This window comes from Komagataella phaffii, chromosome 2 (genome assembly GCF_000027005.1).
Source record: "Komagataella phaffii GS115 chromosome 2, complete sequence".
Lineage (NCBI taxonomy): Eukaryota > Fungi > Ascomycota > Pichiomycetes > Pichiales > Pichiaceae > Komagataella > Komagataella phaffii.
Genome location: NC_012964.1, coordinates 553,865 through 572,673, shown reverse-complemented (window position 1 = coordinate 572,673; position 18,809 = coordinate 553,865). Strand labels below are relative to the sequence as shown.

General features: G+C 40.5%; 5 protein-coding genes across 5 annotated transcripts; 3 read left to right on the top strand and 2 right to left on the bottom strand.

Annotated features, from left to right (window-relative positions):
- Positions 1 to 258: 258 nt before the first annotated feature.
- Positions 259 to 2,592, top strand: PAS_chr2-1_0304 (Kex2 proprotein convertase; the record flags this gene model as incomplete). The annotated part of the gene is made up of 1 exon (XM_002491154.1): positions 259 to 2,592. One exon carries the CDS (start codon positions 259 to 261, stop codon positions 2,590 to 2,592), a length of 2,334 nt encoding a protein of 777 aa, XP_002491199.1.
- A 2,329-nt stretch (positions 2,593 to 4,921) lies between these two features.
- On the bottom strand, positions 4,922 to 6,232 carry PAS_chr2-1_0303 (UDP-GlcNAc-binding and catalytic subunit of the enzyme that mediates the first step in GPI synthesis; the record flags this gene model as incomplete). Its single annotated transcript, XM_002491153.1, has 1 exon — positions 4,922 to 6,232. The coding sequence occupies one exon, from the start codon at positions 6,230 to 6,232 to the stop codon at positions 4,922 to 4,924; it is 1,311 nt and encodes a 436-aa protein (XP_002491198.1).
- Positions 6,233 to 6,471: 239 nt separating this feature from the next.
- Positions 6,472 to 8,847, top strand: PAS_chr2-1_0825 (uncharacterized protein; the record flags this gene model as incomplete). Its single annotated transcript, XM_002491152.1, has 1 exon — positions 6,472 to 8,847. The coding sequence occupies one exon, from the start codon at positions 6,472 to 6,474 to the stop codon at positions 8,845 to 8,847; it is 2,376 nt and encodes a 791-aa protein (XP_002491197.1).
- Positions 8,848 to 9,222: 375 nt separating this feature from the next.
- PAS_chr2-1_0302 (Putative catalytic subunit of a class II histone deacetylase complex) lies at positions 9,223 to 11,448 on the top strand (the record flags this gene model as incomplete). The annotated part of the gene is made up of 1 exon (XM_002491151.1): positions 9,223 to 11,448. The coding sequence occupies one exon, from the start codon at positions 9,223 to 9,225 to the stop codon at positions 11,446 to 11,448; it is 2,226 nt and encodes a 741-aa protein (XP_002491196.1).
- Positions 11,449 to 11,494: 46 nt separating this feature from the next.
- Positions 11,495 to 17,728, bottom strand: PAS_chr2-1_0301 (Voltage-gated high-affinity calcium channel; the record flags this gene model as incomplete). Its single annotated transcript, XM_002491150.1, has 1 exon — positions 11,495 to 17,728. One exon carries the CDS (start codon positions 17,726 to 17,728, stop codon positions 11,495 to 11,497), a length of 6,234 nt encoding a protein of 2,077 aa, XP_002491195.1.
- Positions 17,729 to 18,809: the final 1,081 nt, after the last annotated feature.

The window sequence follows — 18,809 nt, the reverse complement described above, 5'->3', positions numbered from 1 at the left end:
AACTTGATGCTAGAGCCAATCCGGGAAAATGATTTTCTCCTTGAATAGTTGCAATGCCACAGTGTTCTTTTAACAGTCATTCGGACACAAGAACTAGTTATGTTTGCCCACCATAATCCTCTCAACCCTAATAACACGTCTTACACACCTTGAAATGAAGTTTTAGTGATTACCTAATCAAACATCGCTCGAATGGCTCATCCTTAAGTGATTTACATTACCTGTATTCGGTACACCTGAAACTTAATACTCTCACGGATGTATTTGCCAGCACTTCGCTTAGCATGCTGGATCTTAATTGGTCTTAGGTCTACGGAGGCTTTGGAGACTTCCGAGAGAGAGATCTTTGCTCTCAAGCTGGATAAATCCTGGCTTCCAACGTTTCTAGAAACGTTCCAAGATAAGTTCAGGTATGAAAGACAGATCAACGGTTTGGATGACTACCATGTTTTTTCACACAGTAAGAACGAAGAGTTTCAGTTAGAGAACTTTAAAGTGAAGACTCTTTTGACGCGAGACAACGCCAATCTTCACTCCGAACTGATTTCCCACAATGTGGACGAGGTTCACATGCTAAGGCCCTCTCATTATTTGCATAAACGAGCTCCTGTTGTGATGGACAAGTCAGAGGAATTAAGAGAACAAATAGCGAAGGATTTTGACATTGATGACCCTTTATTTGCTAAACAGTGGCATCTATTTAATCCTCGTTACCCAGGACACGACGTGAACGTGTCGCAAGTTTGGTACGATGGTATCACTGGAAAAGGTGTAGTGACCGCCATAGTTGATGACGGACTAGATATGGACAGTAAAGATCTCAAAGAATCTTTTTGTGAGGAAGGATCTTGGGATTTCAATGCCAACACTAGACTACCCAAACCAAGACTTAGAGACGATCACCACGGAACCAGATGTGCAGCGGAGATTGCAGCTAAGAAGGGAAATAAATACTGTGGAGTTGGTGTGGCATATGATTCAAAGGTTTCTGGCATCAGGATTCTTAGTGATAAAATCACACCAGAGGATGAAGCTCTCTCCTTAATCTACGGTCTTGATGTCAACGACATTTATTCATGTTCATGGGGGCCAGCAGACAATGGAATCACAATGCAAGGTCCCAGCTCGTTAGTCAAAGAAGCCATGCTTAAAGGAGTTCAGGATGGAAGAAAGGGTAAAGGTGCGCTGTATGTATTCGCCAGTGGAAACGGAGCATCTTCTGGTGATAACTGCAATTTTGACGGGTACACCAATAGCATTTATTCCATAACAGTTGGGGCAATTGATATTAAAGGGCTTCATCCACCATACGCTGAGGCTTGCTCTGCTGTGATGACTGTCACATACAGTTCTGGATCGGGTGAGCACATACACACAACCGACATCAACGATAAATGTTCTGATACCCATGGAGGAACATCCGCTGCTGCACCTTTAGCGGCTGGTCTTTATTCTTTGGTTTATCAGGCTAATCCGGACCTGACTTGGCGAGATATTCAATGGCTGACTGTTTTAACAGCCGTTCCTGTTAACGAACAGGAGCCTGGCTGGCAGAAGACTGCTATCGGTAAGATGTATTCTCATAAATACGGATATGGCAAGATCGATGCATATGCACTGGTCAATCTAGCAAGATCTCCAGACTTCCCGTATCTCAAACCACAAAGCTGGATTTATGGCACTGAGGTTCACGAAAGCTTGAATACTTCCGAAGCTAACGGTGTGCTGACATCCAAGTATGAATTGACCCAGGAGGCCAAAGATCTAATGAACTTTGAAAAAATTGAGCATGTTACGGTTACTGTAGATATAAAGGCGGCGGAAAGAGGTAAAGTTCTTGTTGAGTTGATCTCCCCTTCAGGTGTTGTCAGTGAATTGGCTCCCTATCGAAGAATGGACAAGGATAAGGAAGGATTTCCAAATTGGACGTTCATGTCAGTAGCTCATTGGGGTGAAGACGGGTTAGGAGAGTGGATATTGAAAATCACTAACAAAGAAGGAAATTCTGTGGTGCTTAACTCCTGGCAAATAAAATTCTTTGGAGAAAGTCAAGACCCTGAAAAGGCTGAAAAATTCTCTTTAACTAAGAAATATGACGAAATATTAGTCAACCCTCCATCTTCATCTACTTCCACGACAGTGGACACCTCATCTACAGAAGCCACTTTTTCGTCTTCCTCTGTTTCAGAGGCTTCAGCCACGGAAACGGATGTAAAAGAGACTTCTACAACCGGTGATGAAGATTTTGAGAATGAGGAGGGCTCCTACAAGCATTCTAACTCCTCTCATATTACTGAATATTTAGCTTTCCTTCTCGGGCTTGGATTTTTGATCTGTATCATTTTTCTGTTCACAAATAGGAACAAGCTAGAGAGAAGACAGAGAAGAAATCGAAGAGATGAATACGAGTTTGATCTCATCCCAGCCGATGACGACTTTGATACTGAAGAAGATCAAGAAGCCAATAGTCAATTCACCTTGGATTCCGATGCAGAATTGATGTTTGAGGACACATCTCAAAGAGAGGCTAGCCCACATGAGTACCAAGACAGCTTAGGTTCTAATGAACATCCCAAACGTGCGGCATTGTAAGAAAGTACCCGAATACATATCCAAATAGACAAAAGCTTAGAAACACAATTGATTATGTAAGTACATCCTTTCGCTTCCTTTGAGAAATCAGAGACTAGTTCACACCAAGTCCCCCTTAAAAAGGATCGGCCTAGCCTATGAAATCGATACCATTGAGTAGTCAGAAGGTATGTTTTTTGTTCCTTGTAGGATCCCAGATTGTATTGCTGACGCGATAGACCACCTATGTTTTGCATCCGGAAAGTTTTACAGACAGTTTAGAATCCAACGGTGCAAGTGATCTTGAATCATTTCAACGAGAAGGAATAGACATACCGCCTACCGAGACAATTGATGAAGATTTGATTCCATTACCTATCCCGTTTCAACGGCTTTTAAATGGCAAAGAGCCGCTAGAGAATGTGAACTTGAGATATCAACTGTTCCTGAAGCAATGGAGCATCCAAAGAGATAGAATTGAAAACGTATTGAAAGTAATAAACGGTGGGACATTTCAATCGTTAAAAAATCAAATAACGAGTGTGATTGACACAGCAAAGATACCTACGTTTTTTCTGCCTAATATCTCTGACGACTCAATTCGTAGGTTAAACAGCTATCTGGAATCTGACAAGAATATGCAACTAGTGAACCTATATGGAAATGACAATCTTAAGACATGTCTTACAAAAATTGTACTTAATTCAGATTATTCAACTGAATTTGATGATGGTGCAGATCTGGACTCCGATGATGAAGGCCCAGGTGAGGGAATTTACAACAAGACTGATCTAAATGTCCTAGCATCCAACTGGGATGTCAGGAAATTTCTACTGCTAAATATATCGCAGGCGGATTTATTTGATGTAGGAACCCTGATCAAGTTACTAACGCTTCTAAGTCGATACACAAGAAAGATAAAAATCAGAGTCATCGTAGGTATTACCACTTCCATAACTATATTTCAAGAAAAATTGCCCCGACAAGTCTTGGCTATGATAGAGGGCTTCAAGTATGAATTGGATAATTCGAGTTTGGTGGTAGACCAAATCCTAAATAAGCTGCTCTTTGAGAATGTGTCCGGTAAAGTAACGGGATCTCTTGGGGGAAGAAGTTTGAATTTTGGTCCTAATATTCTACGAACTATTCATCGTAGAAACATCAAGTCGAATCAGAGCATCAACTCCACAATATCTATTCTGAAGTATGGTTACATGTTGCATTTTTTCCAACAGCCTTTGACAATATTTTGGGAGAAAAAGTCAGTGAAGAATCTTAAACGAAACTCTGACTATGCTCGTATTCTAAGACTGCTGCCCTCCTTCAAGCAGTTTATTGAAAGTACCATGAAAGATAGTTCGATCCCCGAATTCGAAAGAAAAAAGATTGTTCAACAATTACTTAATAATGATGAAGAACTGCTGTCCTTGGTGCCTCAGTCTTTAGAGAAGTTCTCGCAATGGCAACATGAACTATATCAGTGCCTAAACTTTTTGATTATTCTACAACTGAAATTCATGGACTACGGTCCTCATATGAAGTCAAAATTCGAACTATACTATGATATGCTAACCGATCCAAGCTTTTTGCGGTCCAAGTTCGTGAAATCCATGCTTTCAAGCATTGAGACATCCACTCCGCTCAAAGTCTTCGATTTTGTAGCCGAAATAAGCGATTTGGCTTCGAATGAATTGTTTTCCAAATTCATGGAAACTTTCCAAGGAGCCCCCACTAGTATTCTGGAAAAATTCACCCCTGATGGTGTTTACTTCCAGCCAGAATTAGATACTCTCAAAGGTCTTTCCAAAGATGCAAAAATTGAGCTCGGTCTTTTAAACCAACACATTGTAAGCCAAGTTCTTCACACCGTGGAATCTGTATTGGTTCCGCTAAGGGAGGACAGCCTACTGTTCTCCGAAATATGCACAGTAGACTGTGATGAAAAGTATCTTTCTAGTGTCTTCACTCCAAACATCCGGGATAACGTCCAGAGCGTCCTACTCGATCCCAGAATGCATTTACAAAACAGCTATTACACCTCTGAAAAGATGAACATCCGACCTATGATTAGTGAGCTATATGGTCTGTACAGGGAAGCATCTTCACAAATAAATATCTACGACTTCTACTCCGCTTTCAAACAGAGGTTGGAAAAAGATGCAATATTAGAAGTCCTTGAATTGAAATCTATTGATGAATCTGAGTGGGATCAAATTTCCTTATCTTGGTTTCTACAAGGTCTACTGGAACTGAACCTATTAGGATTCGTCAAGGAAAGCAAAAACAGGAGGGAATGCGTGGATAAATTGATCTGGAAAGATCTTTAATGTATATATATCTGAGGATAGTCTCATGACTGGGGCTTGGCATATTTCTGTCCATGGGGCCACTTGGCTGCTCGGTCTATCTTATCTCTGGGATACCAAAAGTCAAGAACTGTTAGTATAAAAATATCAACCACCAAACATAAGACAAATAATTTACCACCCCAAAAGCCGTGTATGTAGTATTTTTTAATTCTTTCCAAGGTGGTGGTGGGCTTTGTAGTCCTTTTCACATTGATGTAGACCAGCTCTGTTCGCTGAGCGACGTCTCTCCAGTCATACATTTCTTTTACTTGATTGTGAAATCCTGAGGTGTGAATTTTCCCAGCCGATATTTTGTCAATGGCAGATGTTAGGGCAGATACAATTGATTCTTCTTCTGGCAATGCATATGCAGTCATGTGGTTAGGTAAGACCTCGGGGATTCCTCCAACATTTGTAGTGACAACGAACAGCCCACAGGATGCGGCTTCTACCAAAACGGTGCCGAAGGCCTCTGTAAGAGATGCGTGTAAATATATATGGCCTTTGACCATGACATTTCTAACTTCTTCGTGCTTGATGCTTCCAATCAATTGAACTTTGTCTTGCAACTGATATTTTTCAACCATTTGTTCGAAATCGATGAACTTCGGGCCATCACCAGCTATAATAAACCTAATCTTTTCATGGTATGCACAAATTCTTGGAATTATCGCTGTCAACAGATCAGCTCCTTTGTTTGGGAACAGCCTGGATATTATCACTATGGTTATGGTATTTTCGTCTCTAAAATTGGGTTCCGGTGTGAAGTCACTAGCTACAACGGCATTGGGTATGACCGAAGCTTTGTTTGGATCTAATGACGATCTCAGCACTGTGTTTTCCTTGCAAGTGTGAGAAACACAGATAACATGGCCAATTTCAGTCAATGTGAATGTTAAAAGTTTATTTCCAACTATACTTGAAACAGTAGCAAACCCGAACAACGAATGGTCTGTGAATATGGTTTTGAGGCCCATTGTTTTCGCATGCATGATGGCCTCAAGACAGAGGAAACTTAGGGATCCATGGCCATGTACAATCTCAATGTTCTCTCTGATAAATATGTTCCTAAGTATGGGGAATGCAGAGAATACTGCAGGAAGTGTACATTGCATCATTACCACTGCAAAGGGTATATAATACACTTTCAGTCCGTTTGTAAGAACTCTTACTCCAGTGCGTCCACCATAACTATGTGTAATCACCACCACAGAATGGCCTCTATCTATCAATTTTTGGGATAGATGGTACATATGGAGTTCAACTCCGCCTGGCTGCGGGTAGAAGAAGTCCGAGACCATTGCAATATTCATTGTGGAAGTAGTGCTGAGGCTACTCTTCAGTGTACCTTACTTTTGTGGTGGTTTTCAAATATATGTCAGTTCGTACACTTTAGAGAAGGGTTCAACCAGTAATTGAATGACAGTTGAGGGTGTCCCGCCCAGAGGGAGGAAGCGCGCGCTTCGCCTTTATTCTGCCACAGTGCTCGTAAGTGCATTGCATATTTACCTCCGGCCTAACCTTGAACAAATTTAGAACGCTATAGTCAGCAATGTCATATCAACAACTGGCAGGGGAAGATCCGCCAAGATTGCCTCCAGATTATAATGATATAGAGCGTTTCAACATCGAAGAGCCTGAGTCTGAACAGGAACGACGCAGTCTCAGAGAAGTTACACGAGATATGGCTGACCAACTCAACTCCAAGCTGGTTATACCAATAACCCGAGTGCTGGATCCAGTGTACGAGTACTACTCTATAGCGAGCATGAAATTCGATTCTTATTTGGCTAAGGTAGGGAATCCTTTGATAGTCAAGAGACTATTTTTCGTTTTTCTGGTGGCCCTACTCATGTATGTCATCACTATCACTGGATTATACGACAATGCATACGGTTCATATACGGGTGAGTTCAGAAGCAACGATGCTCTGTTTGCCTTTTTGGATGAACAGGTTAGCGGAGCTCAGTTAGAAGAACAACTGGAGTATATTTCATCAATGCCCCATGCAGCAGGAACTGCAGGAGGGCTGTCTTTGGCGAGATACGTGGACAAGTTCATTGCTGATTGTGGACTAGACCTCAGAGATTTTTTCGAAGTGAGGCCATTCATAAACTATCCTAATGAAGTGTCATTAAAGCTCTATAACGAGAAAGAGGAGGAAAAATTCACAGCTAAACTGAAAGAGCGAGGTATTAAGGAAGAAGGTGGCGATGATATGCAACTTATCTCCTTTAATTATAACTCAATGTACGGTGAGCATAGGGGAAATTTAGTCTATGCCAACTATGGTTTATCTCGTGACTTCAACTATCTCAAGGACAAGAACATTGAACTGAAAGACTCTGTTTTACTAATAAGAAATGGGGTTGTCCCAGCTTTCCAAAAAGTCCAATACGCAGAAGTATTTGGCTGTAAAGGTGTTATTTTTATAAGTGACCCTGATTCATCCAGTGGGTACGATATGTTTTCTATTGAAAGAGAGGATGTTGGAGTTTCAAATTTTGCTCCGGGTGATATTCTGTCACCTGGTTTCTCCACTGCAAAATCAGACCATCAGTACCATTGGGACGACTCTCCAGGTACTTCACGCATAGTCACAATCCCAATTTCATGGGCAGACGCAATCCCTCTTCTTAAGTCGTTAGATAATGTGGGAGAAAAGGTTCCAGAGAGTTGGAACTTAAACATCAAGGGAGAAAAGATTGCAACATTTACCGGTGGAAGTACCAAATCTCAAGTTCACATTGTGAATCATCCAATAATGAAAGAACAAAAATCTATCTGGAACGTGTTGGGCAAGATCCAAGGAAGAGAACAAGACGAAGAAGCTATTGTCATCGGGGCCCAGCGAGACTCATCTTGTTTTGGGGCATGCGAATCTGGAACTAGCACGTCCATTTTACTTAGTTTGATAAGGATCTTTGGTGAGATGTCCAGACGTCTGAACTGGAAACCATTAAGAAGCATTTATTTTGCGTCATTCGACGGAACAAACTTTAATATGGCTGGTTCAACTGAATGGGTGGAGGCGAGATCTCGAGAACTTCGTAGACAGGCCTACTGTTATATTGATTTATCTGATGCAATCACCGGTAATCAGTTGGATATAAAATCGCATCCTCTTTTGAAGACAGCTATTGAGAGTGCACTATTTCAGGTGACCGATCCAATTTCCAACGAAACTTTTTCACAACTGAAGACTAAGATCTCACCTCTGGATGGTTTAAAGAGAAATTACATTCCTTTTACCTCGTATGAAGCAATCCCGTCACTGGACATTGGGTTTCGTTCGCCCGAAGGTTACCCCAAGGGGAGTTGTCTTGACTCTTTTGAAAGGTTCAAGGAAAAGCAGGTTGACCCAGATATGCAGTATCATGAGACTTTAGTCAAGATTATCGGTAGAATTATGATTCATCTGACCAATGAGCCTAGTATTCCGTTTGACTTTGGTGCATATGCTAATGAACTTGCAGGCATAAAAGAAGACGTTAACAGATACTACAAAGATGTGTTAGGAGATGCTAATACACTGAACTTTCAAAGCCTGGACTCCTCATTGGGCCAGCTTCGTCATGTGAGCGATCAACTCTCAGAATGGATCACTGGATGGAGTAATGACGTCGGGCTAAGTGGTGGTTTGGAATCTACGCTTTTAGCAATCAATAGGTGGACATGGAACAACAGACAGAGTTTATTTGAAAAAAAACTACGAAGCAATTATGGCATTCCCCGCCGACCCTGGTTCAAGAACCTCATTTACGGCCAACAGTACATCATTCCTGATCATCCCGAGAATTATCTCTACAGTACTTTCCCGGGAGTCAGAGACGCAATTTACAACAAAGACGCTGAATCTGCTCAACAACAATTGGAAGACATTGCAAAATCCCTTTCCAACGTTTGTGAAGACTTCTTAAGTAGATGAAAAATATATATCACAATGTGAGGTACTTAGTTACTTGGGGTAGCGAACGAGAGTAAGTCAAGTCGTTACGATGATTGGCGTATGCAAATTGTCCTATTAGTTAGCGCTCTAAATGAGTGGTCTGGATTCTTTGATTATTATGTCAAACGGAAGATTGAATACTTCTTATTTTTCTCCTTTTTTTTTCTCTCGTTCCTCCTCTGTGTCCTTCTTGCCTGGTATTCACCTCCCTGCAATCAAATCAGACTTCGATAATGTCCTCATAATGTCCTCAATTATGATTATATATTATATCACGTGACAAATTTCAGGTGCTCTGTCAGATGTCACATCTGTTCTATCAACACTCCTTCAACAACAGCGCTGCAATCTGTGATGGAAATTTTAAAAGAAGAAGCGACGGAAAGCAACGGTAAAAGAAAGCTCGAGGAGGAAAGTGATGCCTTGCAATTGTCCAAACAAGAAGGTGAGGGCCATCTTTCCGGATTACCTCCCTCAGGTAAATGGGACGATAACCAAATCGTTAACGGGTCGGTAATTGTCCCCGTGGTAGAACCTAAACTTAGATATATTACGCTCAAGACTGGTTTATGTTATGATGTGCGCATGAGGTATCATGCCAAAATTTTCACGTCCTACTTTGAGTACATCGATCCACACCCTGAAGACCCTAGAAGGATATATCGTATTTATAAGATACTAGCAGAAAATGGGCTTATCACAGATCCAACGCTGTCTGGAATAGATCAAATCGGTGACTATATGCTCAAAATCCCTGTTAGAGAAGCCACGGCGGAGGAAATTCTATTGGTACATTCAGAAGAGCATTTGAAATTTATAGAGAGTACTTCAAGCATGTCCAGAGAGAGGCTTCTAGAGGAAACGGAAAAAGGGGATTCGGTGTACTTCAACCATGATTCTTTGCTAAGTGCTAAGTTATCTTGTGGGGGAGCCATTGAAGCGTGTAAGGCAGTCGTCGAAGGAAGGGTTAAGAATGCCCTCGCTGTGGTCAGGCCTCCAGGGCATCATGCAGAGCCAGACTCCCCAGGAGGATTCTGCCTTTTTTCCAATGTCGCCGTAGCTGCCAAAAACATTCTCAGGAACTACCCTGAATCGGTCAGAAAAATAGTAGTTCTCGATTGGGATGTTCATCATGGAAACGGTACCCAAAAGGCTTTTTGGGAAGACCCCAGAGTTCTATATATCTCTCTGCATCGTTACGAGCAGGGCAAATACTACCCTGGGACAAAAGCTGGAGGAGCTGATCAATGTGGAGAAAATGAAGGTTTAGGGAAAAACATCAACATCCCTTGGCCTGTTGGAGGTATGAACGACGCTGATTACCTCTATGCCTTTAGAAAAGTTGTCATGCCTGTTTGCAGGGAATACGCACCCGACTTGCTAATCATTTCCTCTGGGTTTGACGCTGCTGAAGGAGATATCATTGGGGGATGTCATATATCGCCCGCTGGTTACAGTCAAATGACCCACATGCTAAAGTCCCTTGCACGGGGAAACGTGTGTGTTGTTCTAGAAGGTGGATATAACCTGGATTCGATAGCAAACTCTGCATTAAGTGTTACCAAAGTGCTCTTGGGTGAATCACCTGAAGAACCCAAAGTCACAGTACCAAGTGCTCATGCTATTGAAGTCATAGATGATGTCATCAAAATTCAATCTCAGTATTGGAAAACTCTCCAACCCGCATACACAGGAATATGTTTTACAAACCCTTCAATTATGGGTAATTACTCTTTACTAGTAAATCCAGCCACTGAAAAGAAAGTTCTCAGCGATCTCGCAGTTAATCCAAGACTATGCGATGCTGTTAGAAATTCCCAAGCTCAGTATTTGTCGTCCAAGTTTGGTTTCATTAATCTGCCAGTTGTTTCAGGCAAAGGATTGACTTCTCCATCTCTGGATAACCAGGTTCTGTCAACAAAGGACATCTTCCAAGCCAATACCATAATAATAGTAATACACGATCCATCCGATGTATGGGCCAGACAAGACCCGAGGTCTGGACTGCTGGATCTCTCCGGGTCTATGATAGTCGACACCTCTTCTAAATTCGTTGAATGGGCTGTGAACTTGAAATATGGAGTTATAGATATAAATGTTCCATTGACATTGACAGGCAAGGATGATGAAACATACAACAACGTTACAGCTTCTCAGGAGCTACTCCTTTATATTTGGGACAATTACATTCAGTACTTTCCAGTTACAAAAATTGCACTTGTTGGATTCGGTGATGCTTACAATGGAGTCATACACCTTTGTGGTCATCGAGAAGTCCGCAGCATAGTGAAAGCTTCTATCAACTTCCTGGATAGAACTCCGTTACGTGCTATTGTTTCCAGCATAGATGAATCTGTCACTGACTGGTTTTATAAAAACTCACTAGTTTTCACTAGTACTAGGCATCCTTGTTGGGGAGAACAGGGAACCAGTGAAATGAAGAGACCTCGTAAAAAGTATGGTAGAGTGCTGAAGGCTGACATAGATGGACTGCCAAATATTGTTGATGAAAGATTTGAGGAAACTACCGACTTTATTTTAGACTCCATCGAAGAATACGAAGATGAGAGTTCTAACTAATTAAATTAGGAATGAAATATTATTAGTCTTTAGCTATATCTGCTTCTCAAGTAGACGAACTACTGGTACGAGAAGCTAGTTCTGTTTCCTTGACCGACGTGGTTGTTTTCTTATCGGAGTCATTTTCATCTGCTTCAACAGAAGTATGGACAAAGGGATTAACAGTAGTTTCGTCATTGCTGGTGGTTAAATTTCGAAGACGAATATCTTGTGAAAAACCGTGCTCATCTCCTCTATACCCATATGAAGCGTAATTATAAGGATCGTATCTGTCAAAAGTGTTGTGATAATCAAACTTGGGGTAAGGCTGGGCTTGGATATCAGGCTTTGGATATTCCCCTTGAAGTTTATTCGATTCAGTTTCCTCAAACGGATTTTCGGATTCTGTTGGAATAAATTCTTGCTTGATAAACGCAGTATTCAGTTCATCTTCCAGAACCATACTTCGAAGAGCATCATAATCTTTCATTTTGAATTTCCAACGGCAGATGACCATCTTCAGTGTCTCAATGACTCTCTTCTCCTTGATGGCCAAATCACACTTTTGATTGGTCATAAAGTGAGTCAAGAAATCCTCAAGCTTTAAGCATGAACTCTCTTCAAACAGTGTAACCAGAGCCAGCCTTCTAATTGTGCTGGTGAAGTCAATTCCCTTGAAATTATTTCTCCTATTAATCAACCTGAAATATTCAACCATTCTTTCGTAAGTTTGAATTCTGTTTTGCGTTTTAAGCCTCATCTGTGACAAATGAGTTATATCAGTGGACATTGCACCGTAATCAATGAAGACATCGTAAGGATCGCTGGCATTATGTTGGACAAACCATCTCTTACTCAAAGTTGTCACTGAATATCTTTCGTCATAGATATGGTAAGAAAATACTCCCTTTGGTTTTCTTAGGAAACTCATTAACCGTTCCTCTGAGATGTAACCAGTTCCCCTTTGATCAAACGGTAGCCATGCCTGTTTGAACAATCGCAATTCTCCTCTGGTGACATTTGAGAGAGGTCCCGAACTGCGGTAAACGTAACTGAAACTATCAACCACCAAAGATATGAACATGTTCACAAAAATGTACATCGACAATATGTTCCAAGTCATGAACAAGAAGTAGGCATATGATTTACTTCCACAGTCGGAGTCGTAAACATTGCTAGAATAAAAACAAAACGGAGCCTCGACTGCAAAATCATTCATGACATAATTCCAACCTTCACCAAAACTCATCCTGAAAAGTAGGATTAAAGCCTTTGGAACGGTTCTGAAGTTAACATTATTGGACGAGTTTTCATTCGTCCTTGTCAAACCAAATATTTGGTTCATAGCAATGGCATAAACCAAGAACAGAACACCCCACGTATAGGCTAAGGATAAAAGAGCCGGCAAACTTGCGCTAGCAAACTTCAATAACTGGTTGAGTCTATCACTTCTTGGAATCACAAAAAACAAAAGGGAGATCAAGAACAATTTATTTATGTTTGCGAAGACCGTATTTCTGGGGAGATCGTATGCAATTGCTGAAGTGAGTAAGGCCCCGATAACGACAACAGTCTTGAATAGGTTCCATCTGCTGGTGAAAAAGTCTTTGGGCCCGATAGCAACCATCGTTAGTATAACGTTAATAGTGAACGCAATAGAACATATCAAATAAGCAGCATATCTAAAATCATTCAGCATTGCAGGGCTTGGATAAATTTCACAAAAAAGAGCGATGGTGTGAACAAAAAGGCAGGTGTTTAAGAACGCCTTCCAGTAAACGTTTCTTTCAACTACTAATCTGTAAGACCACCTTGTCACCGGCCCAAATCTTGACGCATCCCGCCTCTTGGAAGGTTTCACTGTTCCTAGAACTTTTTCTATCTCATACCATGATTTTTGTTCTTCCGTTAAGTAAGCGGTTCCTGTATTCTTGGAATAGTTGCTGATAATGACTGACACAAACAAGGTCAGAATGAAAACTGTACTGCAAAAGTTAAACAATACAACAAACAGACCATTGAAGGGATCAGCAAAATGACTCGGTGGAAGTCCTAGTCCTGTTATATTCATAACATCTTCCAAAAGGTCAACCCATCCTTCCAGTGAAATGATTTCGTAAAGTGACTTAAAAGAAGTAACAAAATCGTCAAGATACAAAGGAGGTTCCACATAAACTCGAGGGCTCAGAACTTCCCAATTAAAAACTTCGTTTGCGAATTCATCCATACATTCGGCCATTGTGCTTTCCTCGTCATTGCAATAGCCTAATCGATGCTTGAATATGGACATACCCCAGATGGAGAATGGTACCAACAAGGTCATGGACACTACAGCGGCATTTAAAATCTTCCAAAAGCCTGAAATCATAGTGTTTTGAAACGTCTCTTTGGCCGTCGAGCTCAAAGTTAATAATCGAAAAGCTCTTAGTGCTCTAAATCCATTAACAACTCGGGATGCAGGGCCACTATGTTGAAGTTCTGAAATAAAATTGATCCATAAGGTGATAAGAACCGCAGCATCAATACAGTTCCAGGGCGATCTGAGGTATGCATGTGGCGTAAATGCTAAGCCGTCAGCAATCACTGAAACAATGAACTCTAGTGTGAAAAAAATTGTGAATGCACAATCTAGATATGTGGGCCACCCCCAATCGGAAGAATAAAATGCATACTCCCTTCGATATAATGGTGTGACAATACATACCGACACAACCATCATAATGGTAACGAGAAAGCTGACAAAAAGGAATGTATCTTTCAGTTTCTCATTTGGCTGGACACCTTCAATCCTCTTTCCATTAGTAGGACGGACTATTCTTTGACATTTCATTCTTAACTTGTTGTTAGGAGCAAAAATATACAATGAAGTGTTGTAAAAAGGATTCTCTTTCAGGTATTTGGTTCTTTCATTGGCAAGAAGCTGTTTCTGGTCCATGAGAAACTGAGAAGCCTCTGCAAATGTAAGATCATCCCTTTTCTTGTATCCGTTGTGAAAGGAGTCAAAGTTGTAAAATGGATTCTGAAAGCAAGAAGTAAGAAATTTCTCAATCTTCTGCACGAAAGAAAACTTTGAAATGTAGTTATATATTCTATTGGATTCAGGCTTTTGAGCTGCATTTACCATTAGATATTCATTAAGCTTCCCATTTAGCAGCAAGAGTAAAAGTGCCTCGTCAAATTCTTCTTTATCTTTGTAATCGCTTTTCTTAGTAAATTTCCTTTTGAAGCTTGACAGAAGACCTGTATACTTTTGCTCATTCAAGTGCCTTTTCAACTTGTTATAAAAAGATGTAATTTGAAGTTTTCGCTTGTCCATTTCTGAAACTTCCAGACTCTTTGCAATGACAGCAATGAAAATATTGAAGATCAACATGTTAGAGAAGAAAAACCAAAATATCAAGTAACAAGCGACAAATACTGCTGTTGATGTGTTTGGAGAGTACTGCTGAACTAAGTAAAGTATTGATGTCCAATCTTCCGTGGTTGTTATGATGTATAACGAAATAAAAGAATTGGGAAGGTTGTAGAGCGTCAGCATATTCTCTTCAATTTCTTCTTCAGGCAATATTCCTTCTGTCAATCTTGTTACAATTATTGAAACCAAAAACAAGAGAACAAAGTAAAATATGGAAAGATCAATAATTGATTGCAAATTAACGATGATGCGGTACCATGTCATTTTGATATAACTGATCATCATGACCACACGATAAATTCTAAAGAGAAAGAAAAACGAGAGCCAATCATAAGCAATGTTTAGGTTAGTCCTAATTGGAGGAATAATTATAAGAGCTGTGATCACTGCCAGCAGTAGATCGATCACGTTGGCATAGGAGTAGAAGAAAATCCTCCACTTAGGTAAAAAGATGCAAAATCTGGCAATAATTTCAAGTAGCAACACGATAGTCACTGCACAATCAAACCTATAAACAATGCTTGCATTGTCAAATTTAGCCCTGATTGCAATGTTACAAACAATCAACAAACAAAAAAGTGGTTCAAACTTGCTGTAGTAGAGAATACGTTTTGTCTTCGAGTAGGTTTCGTGCTGCTTCTTGCAAGTTTTAGAAATGAGTAATCTATCGGCATTTCGACTTTTATTTTGAGCTTTGATATTATCCTTGATCCTCATAAACGAGTGCACAATGACAGCAATTATCAAGTTGACTAACCAAACGGTAAGTGTAAACAGAGTGACAATGAAGAATAATGATGCAGCAAGATTCTCACTGTCTATAACGTAGTACATCAAGTCTGTGAAAGTATTAGCACTCATTATGACAAACACTATTTCAAAAGAGTGCGCAATATTATCAAAACTTAGTACACCTCCATAGGGATTGACATCGGAGACGCATACCGAATTTTGAGGGCAACGATAACCTTTTGCAATTCCTGAACTTTCTCCATTTGAGTAAATATAGGGCATTGTTCTTCCATTATCCAAATAACTCCCACAAAATTGCATTTCATTTACGAAAGTATCGGTGGGATCAGCAGGGTTGGTCCAAACACATTGCCGCCTAAATGATGCTTTAAAACATTGAACGCCTAAAATTGCAAAAAAAGACCAAAAGCACACTAAGAATAAAATGACATCTATTAATTCTGGTATGGCCTCTTTTAATGCCTTTAGGATGGTGAAGGTGCCATGAGTCAGATTGACAAGCCTCAAAATTTTCAAACACATTAATGATCTGAAAATGAATATGCCGTTGCGAAGGTCATAATGATTGATCGAAAGAAACAGGGATATCCAGAATGCAAACACACTAACAAAATCTATGCGATTCCAACTGACTCTTAAATAAGCTCTGTTCAGCTTCGTGGAACTATGTGAAAACTTTTCTGAAGGTTCGCTCATAGTCTTTCGATAAGAGGATGTCTGGCTTTTAAATTGCAGTTTTTTCCAATCCCATCTGTCCCAAAATAACCAAAACTGGTTAGTTTTCATGGTGATATTCAAAGCCTCGTACATTTGTGAGTCATCGACGAGGCCGAACGTTATTATCTTGAGAACTGTTTCTATTGTGAACAGGACATATATAAACACCAAGACCCAGTCAACACTAGTATACTCTTCTGCATGATGATAGCCTCTAACTTCTGGAATCCATAGTTGATAGGATAAAAGAACAGTCACTAAGAAAATCAAGAAAACAACCACGGGATCAAAATATTTGTGCATCACTATTTTTGCACACCTTTGTCTAACTCTGCTGTCGTTGTCAAACAATCGCAAAGTGGATCCAAATAAGCAGATCTCTTCGTGTTCATCCTCGTGTTTTTGAACCTCTTCTTTAGCAGAGCCAATCGAAGACAGGCCATCCTGCTTGCCATCTGTTGGAAGAAAGGAACCTCTTGTGGATTCAGGATGTACACTTAAAAAATCTGATTTTGATACTGCCGGCTGTAAATAATCATTCGAATCAGATGTATCACTTAAATAAATTTGAGGCATATCACCAGACGTTCTCATGTTTTGGGACTCCTCCAAATCGTCCTTCCCACTAACTCTCAAGGAAAGTCTCCGAACTGCTGAAGTAACCTTTTTCGGCGAAGTGTCTAATTTTGGACTTGAAGGCTTTGATGAATTAGATTCAACCCTAGTCTCTATGTTTGATAGTTTACTATTCAGTGACGCCATTTCTATGTTTTCATATGGAGAAAGTGAGGAGCTCTGGTCGTATTTTTGGGCTTGGCTGCCATCATCCGGGATCGAATGTTCTTGATAATTGGTGAAGTCTTGATCTTGAGTTTCATCTGCATTTTCAGCAGTGGGCAGCCAGGCACCTTTACCTAACCTTTCACCCAAAGCCAATTCAAGACCTGTATTTAAAACATCAGATGATTGAGCGTTTTCAAGAATTGGCGAATGCAAAAAACTGCCCGACGGAGATTTTGGCTGTTCATCTGCAACCAAAAAGGGGTTGGATCCTGTCTCACTGTACTCAGTGTCTATGCGTAGAGTGGGCATTGTCCTTGACACGTCATTGTCGTTACCATCGTCTTGGTCTTCTAGTTCGTGATATGCAGGTTCAAACTTAGTCTTCAGTTTTGGGGAATGCAAATTGTTCAGAAAACCCAATCTAGGAGACCTGAACGGGCTGATTTGTTTCTGAAATCTTCTAGGGCTTCGGCTCTCTCGTCCAGAATCTGTATCGTCTATACTCACGTGTGGAATATCTTGATTTCCTGCGTTGTGCCGTGTTGTCGAGCTACCCCTTGAATTTAAGGAGCTCGAGGAAGAAATGGCTCCTCCAGACTCAAAAGAGTTGTTCTTGCGATGCTTGTCAGTCATTCGTTTAGAGGTAAAATATCCATGGACAAAGTCCAGTCTTTGATGTTAGAAATTTTCCCTTGCACTAAAATCTTAAAGGAGAGGAATCTTGTGTTTTATCTGTGGGACTTTTACCTTTCGGTTATTAGCGGTAGACTACAAGTCTTGGGTGTCCCTGGTATCAAACTGACAGACTTCACTAGCTAAATTTAGAAGTTCAGGTAGATGGAGTACTTTCGAATGTCACTTTTTCGCGAAGACAGATGTTCTCCGTCCGTTAGATTGATCTGGTTTGAGATAACACTTTGCGGGTTTGCAAGTTGTGAAACCTTTGACACTTTGCAAAGTTTCAACGATAACCGAGGATAGTTGTACTTGGCCTGCATCCAATTACACGGTTTTGGACTAAAGCGAGTAAGAATCTTCCTAGGATGAAATAAACCTTGATATCTCCCAGATTGGATCTCTCTACGATCTTAGAGCAAGATAAGACCAGAGTTGTAAGCAGGAAAGCAAGTAGGAGGAGCCAACGATGCCACGACAGAATGTAGCATGGCGACTAGGGTATAAAGATGATTACGGGACAAGATTCTCAAAGTGCTATCAAATTAAACTAGAAAGAACTAATAGACAAGATCAATGTTTAGAGAGAGTTGTTTAGGCGATGTTTAGACGATAACGCACCCATAAAGAGCCAAATATTTGTTGCCATTGTGGTAGACTTGGTGGGAGTTGTCAGCATTGTCGTCATTTTTCTTTTGAGCTGTGACAGGTGTGGTAGAGGGCTGCATAGTTAAGGCCAGGGTTGGCGTTGTCTAGTGAGATGGTTTAAGTTGGGGACAGAAGCACAAAGATACGCAGAAACCAGCATTATTTATACTTTGATAACTCTAGTGTGATTGATCTGTTTGATCTGTGAATCAATATCCAAATTTCGGTGTACTCATTGTCGAGGTCCCAAAATGGAAAAAGTCTGAAGGTTTCTAGAAGTTGAAACTTCCTCCGAACGAATGTTGTTCTAATTTCTATAAATACGTAAATTGTATTAGCATTGTATGGTGTTACCTTTTGATGTGGCTCACCGTTGTCAACCAGTCAATTG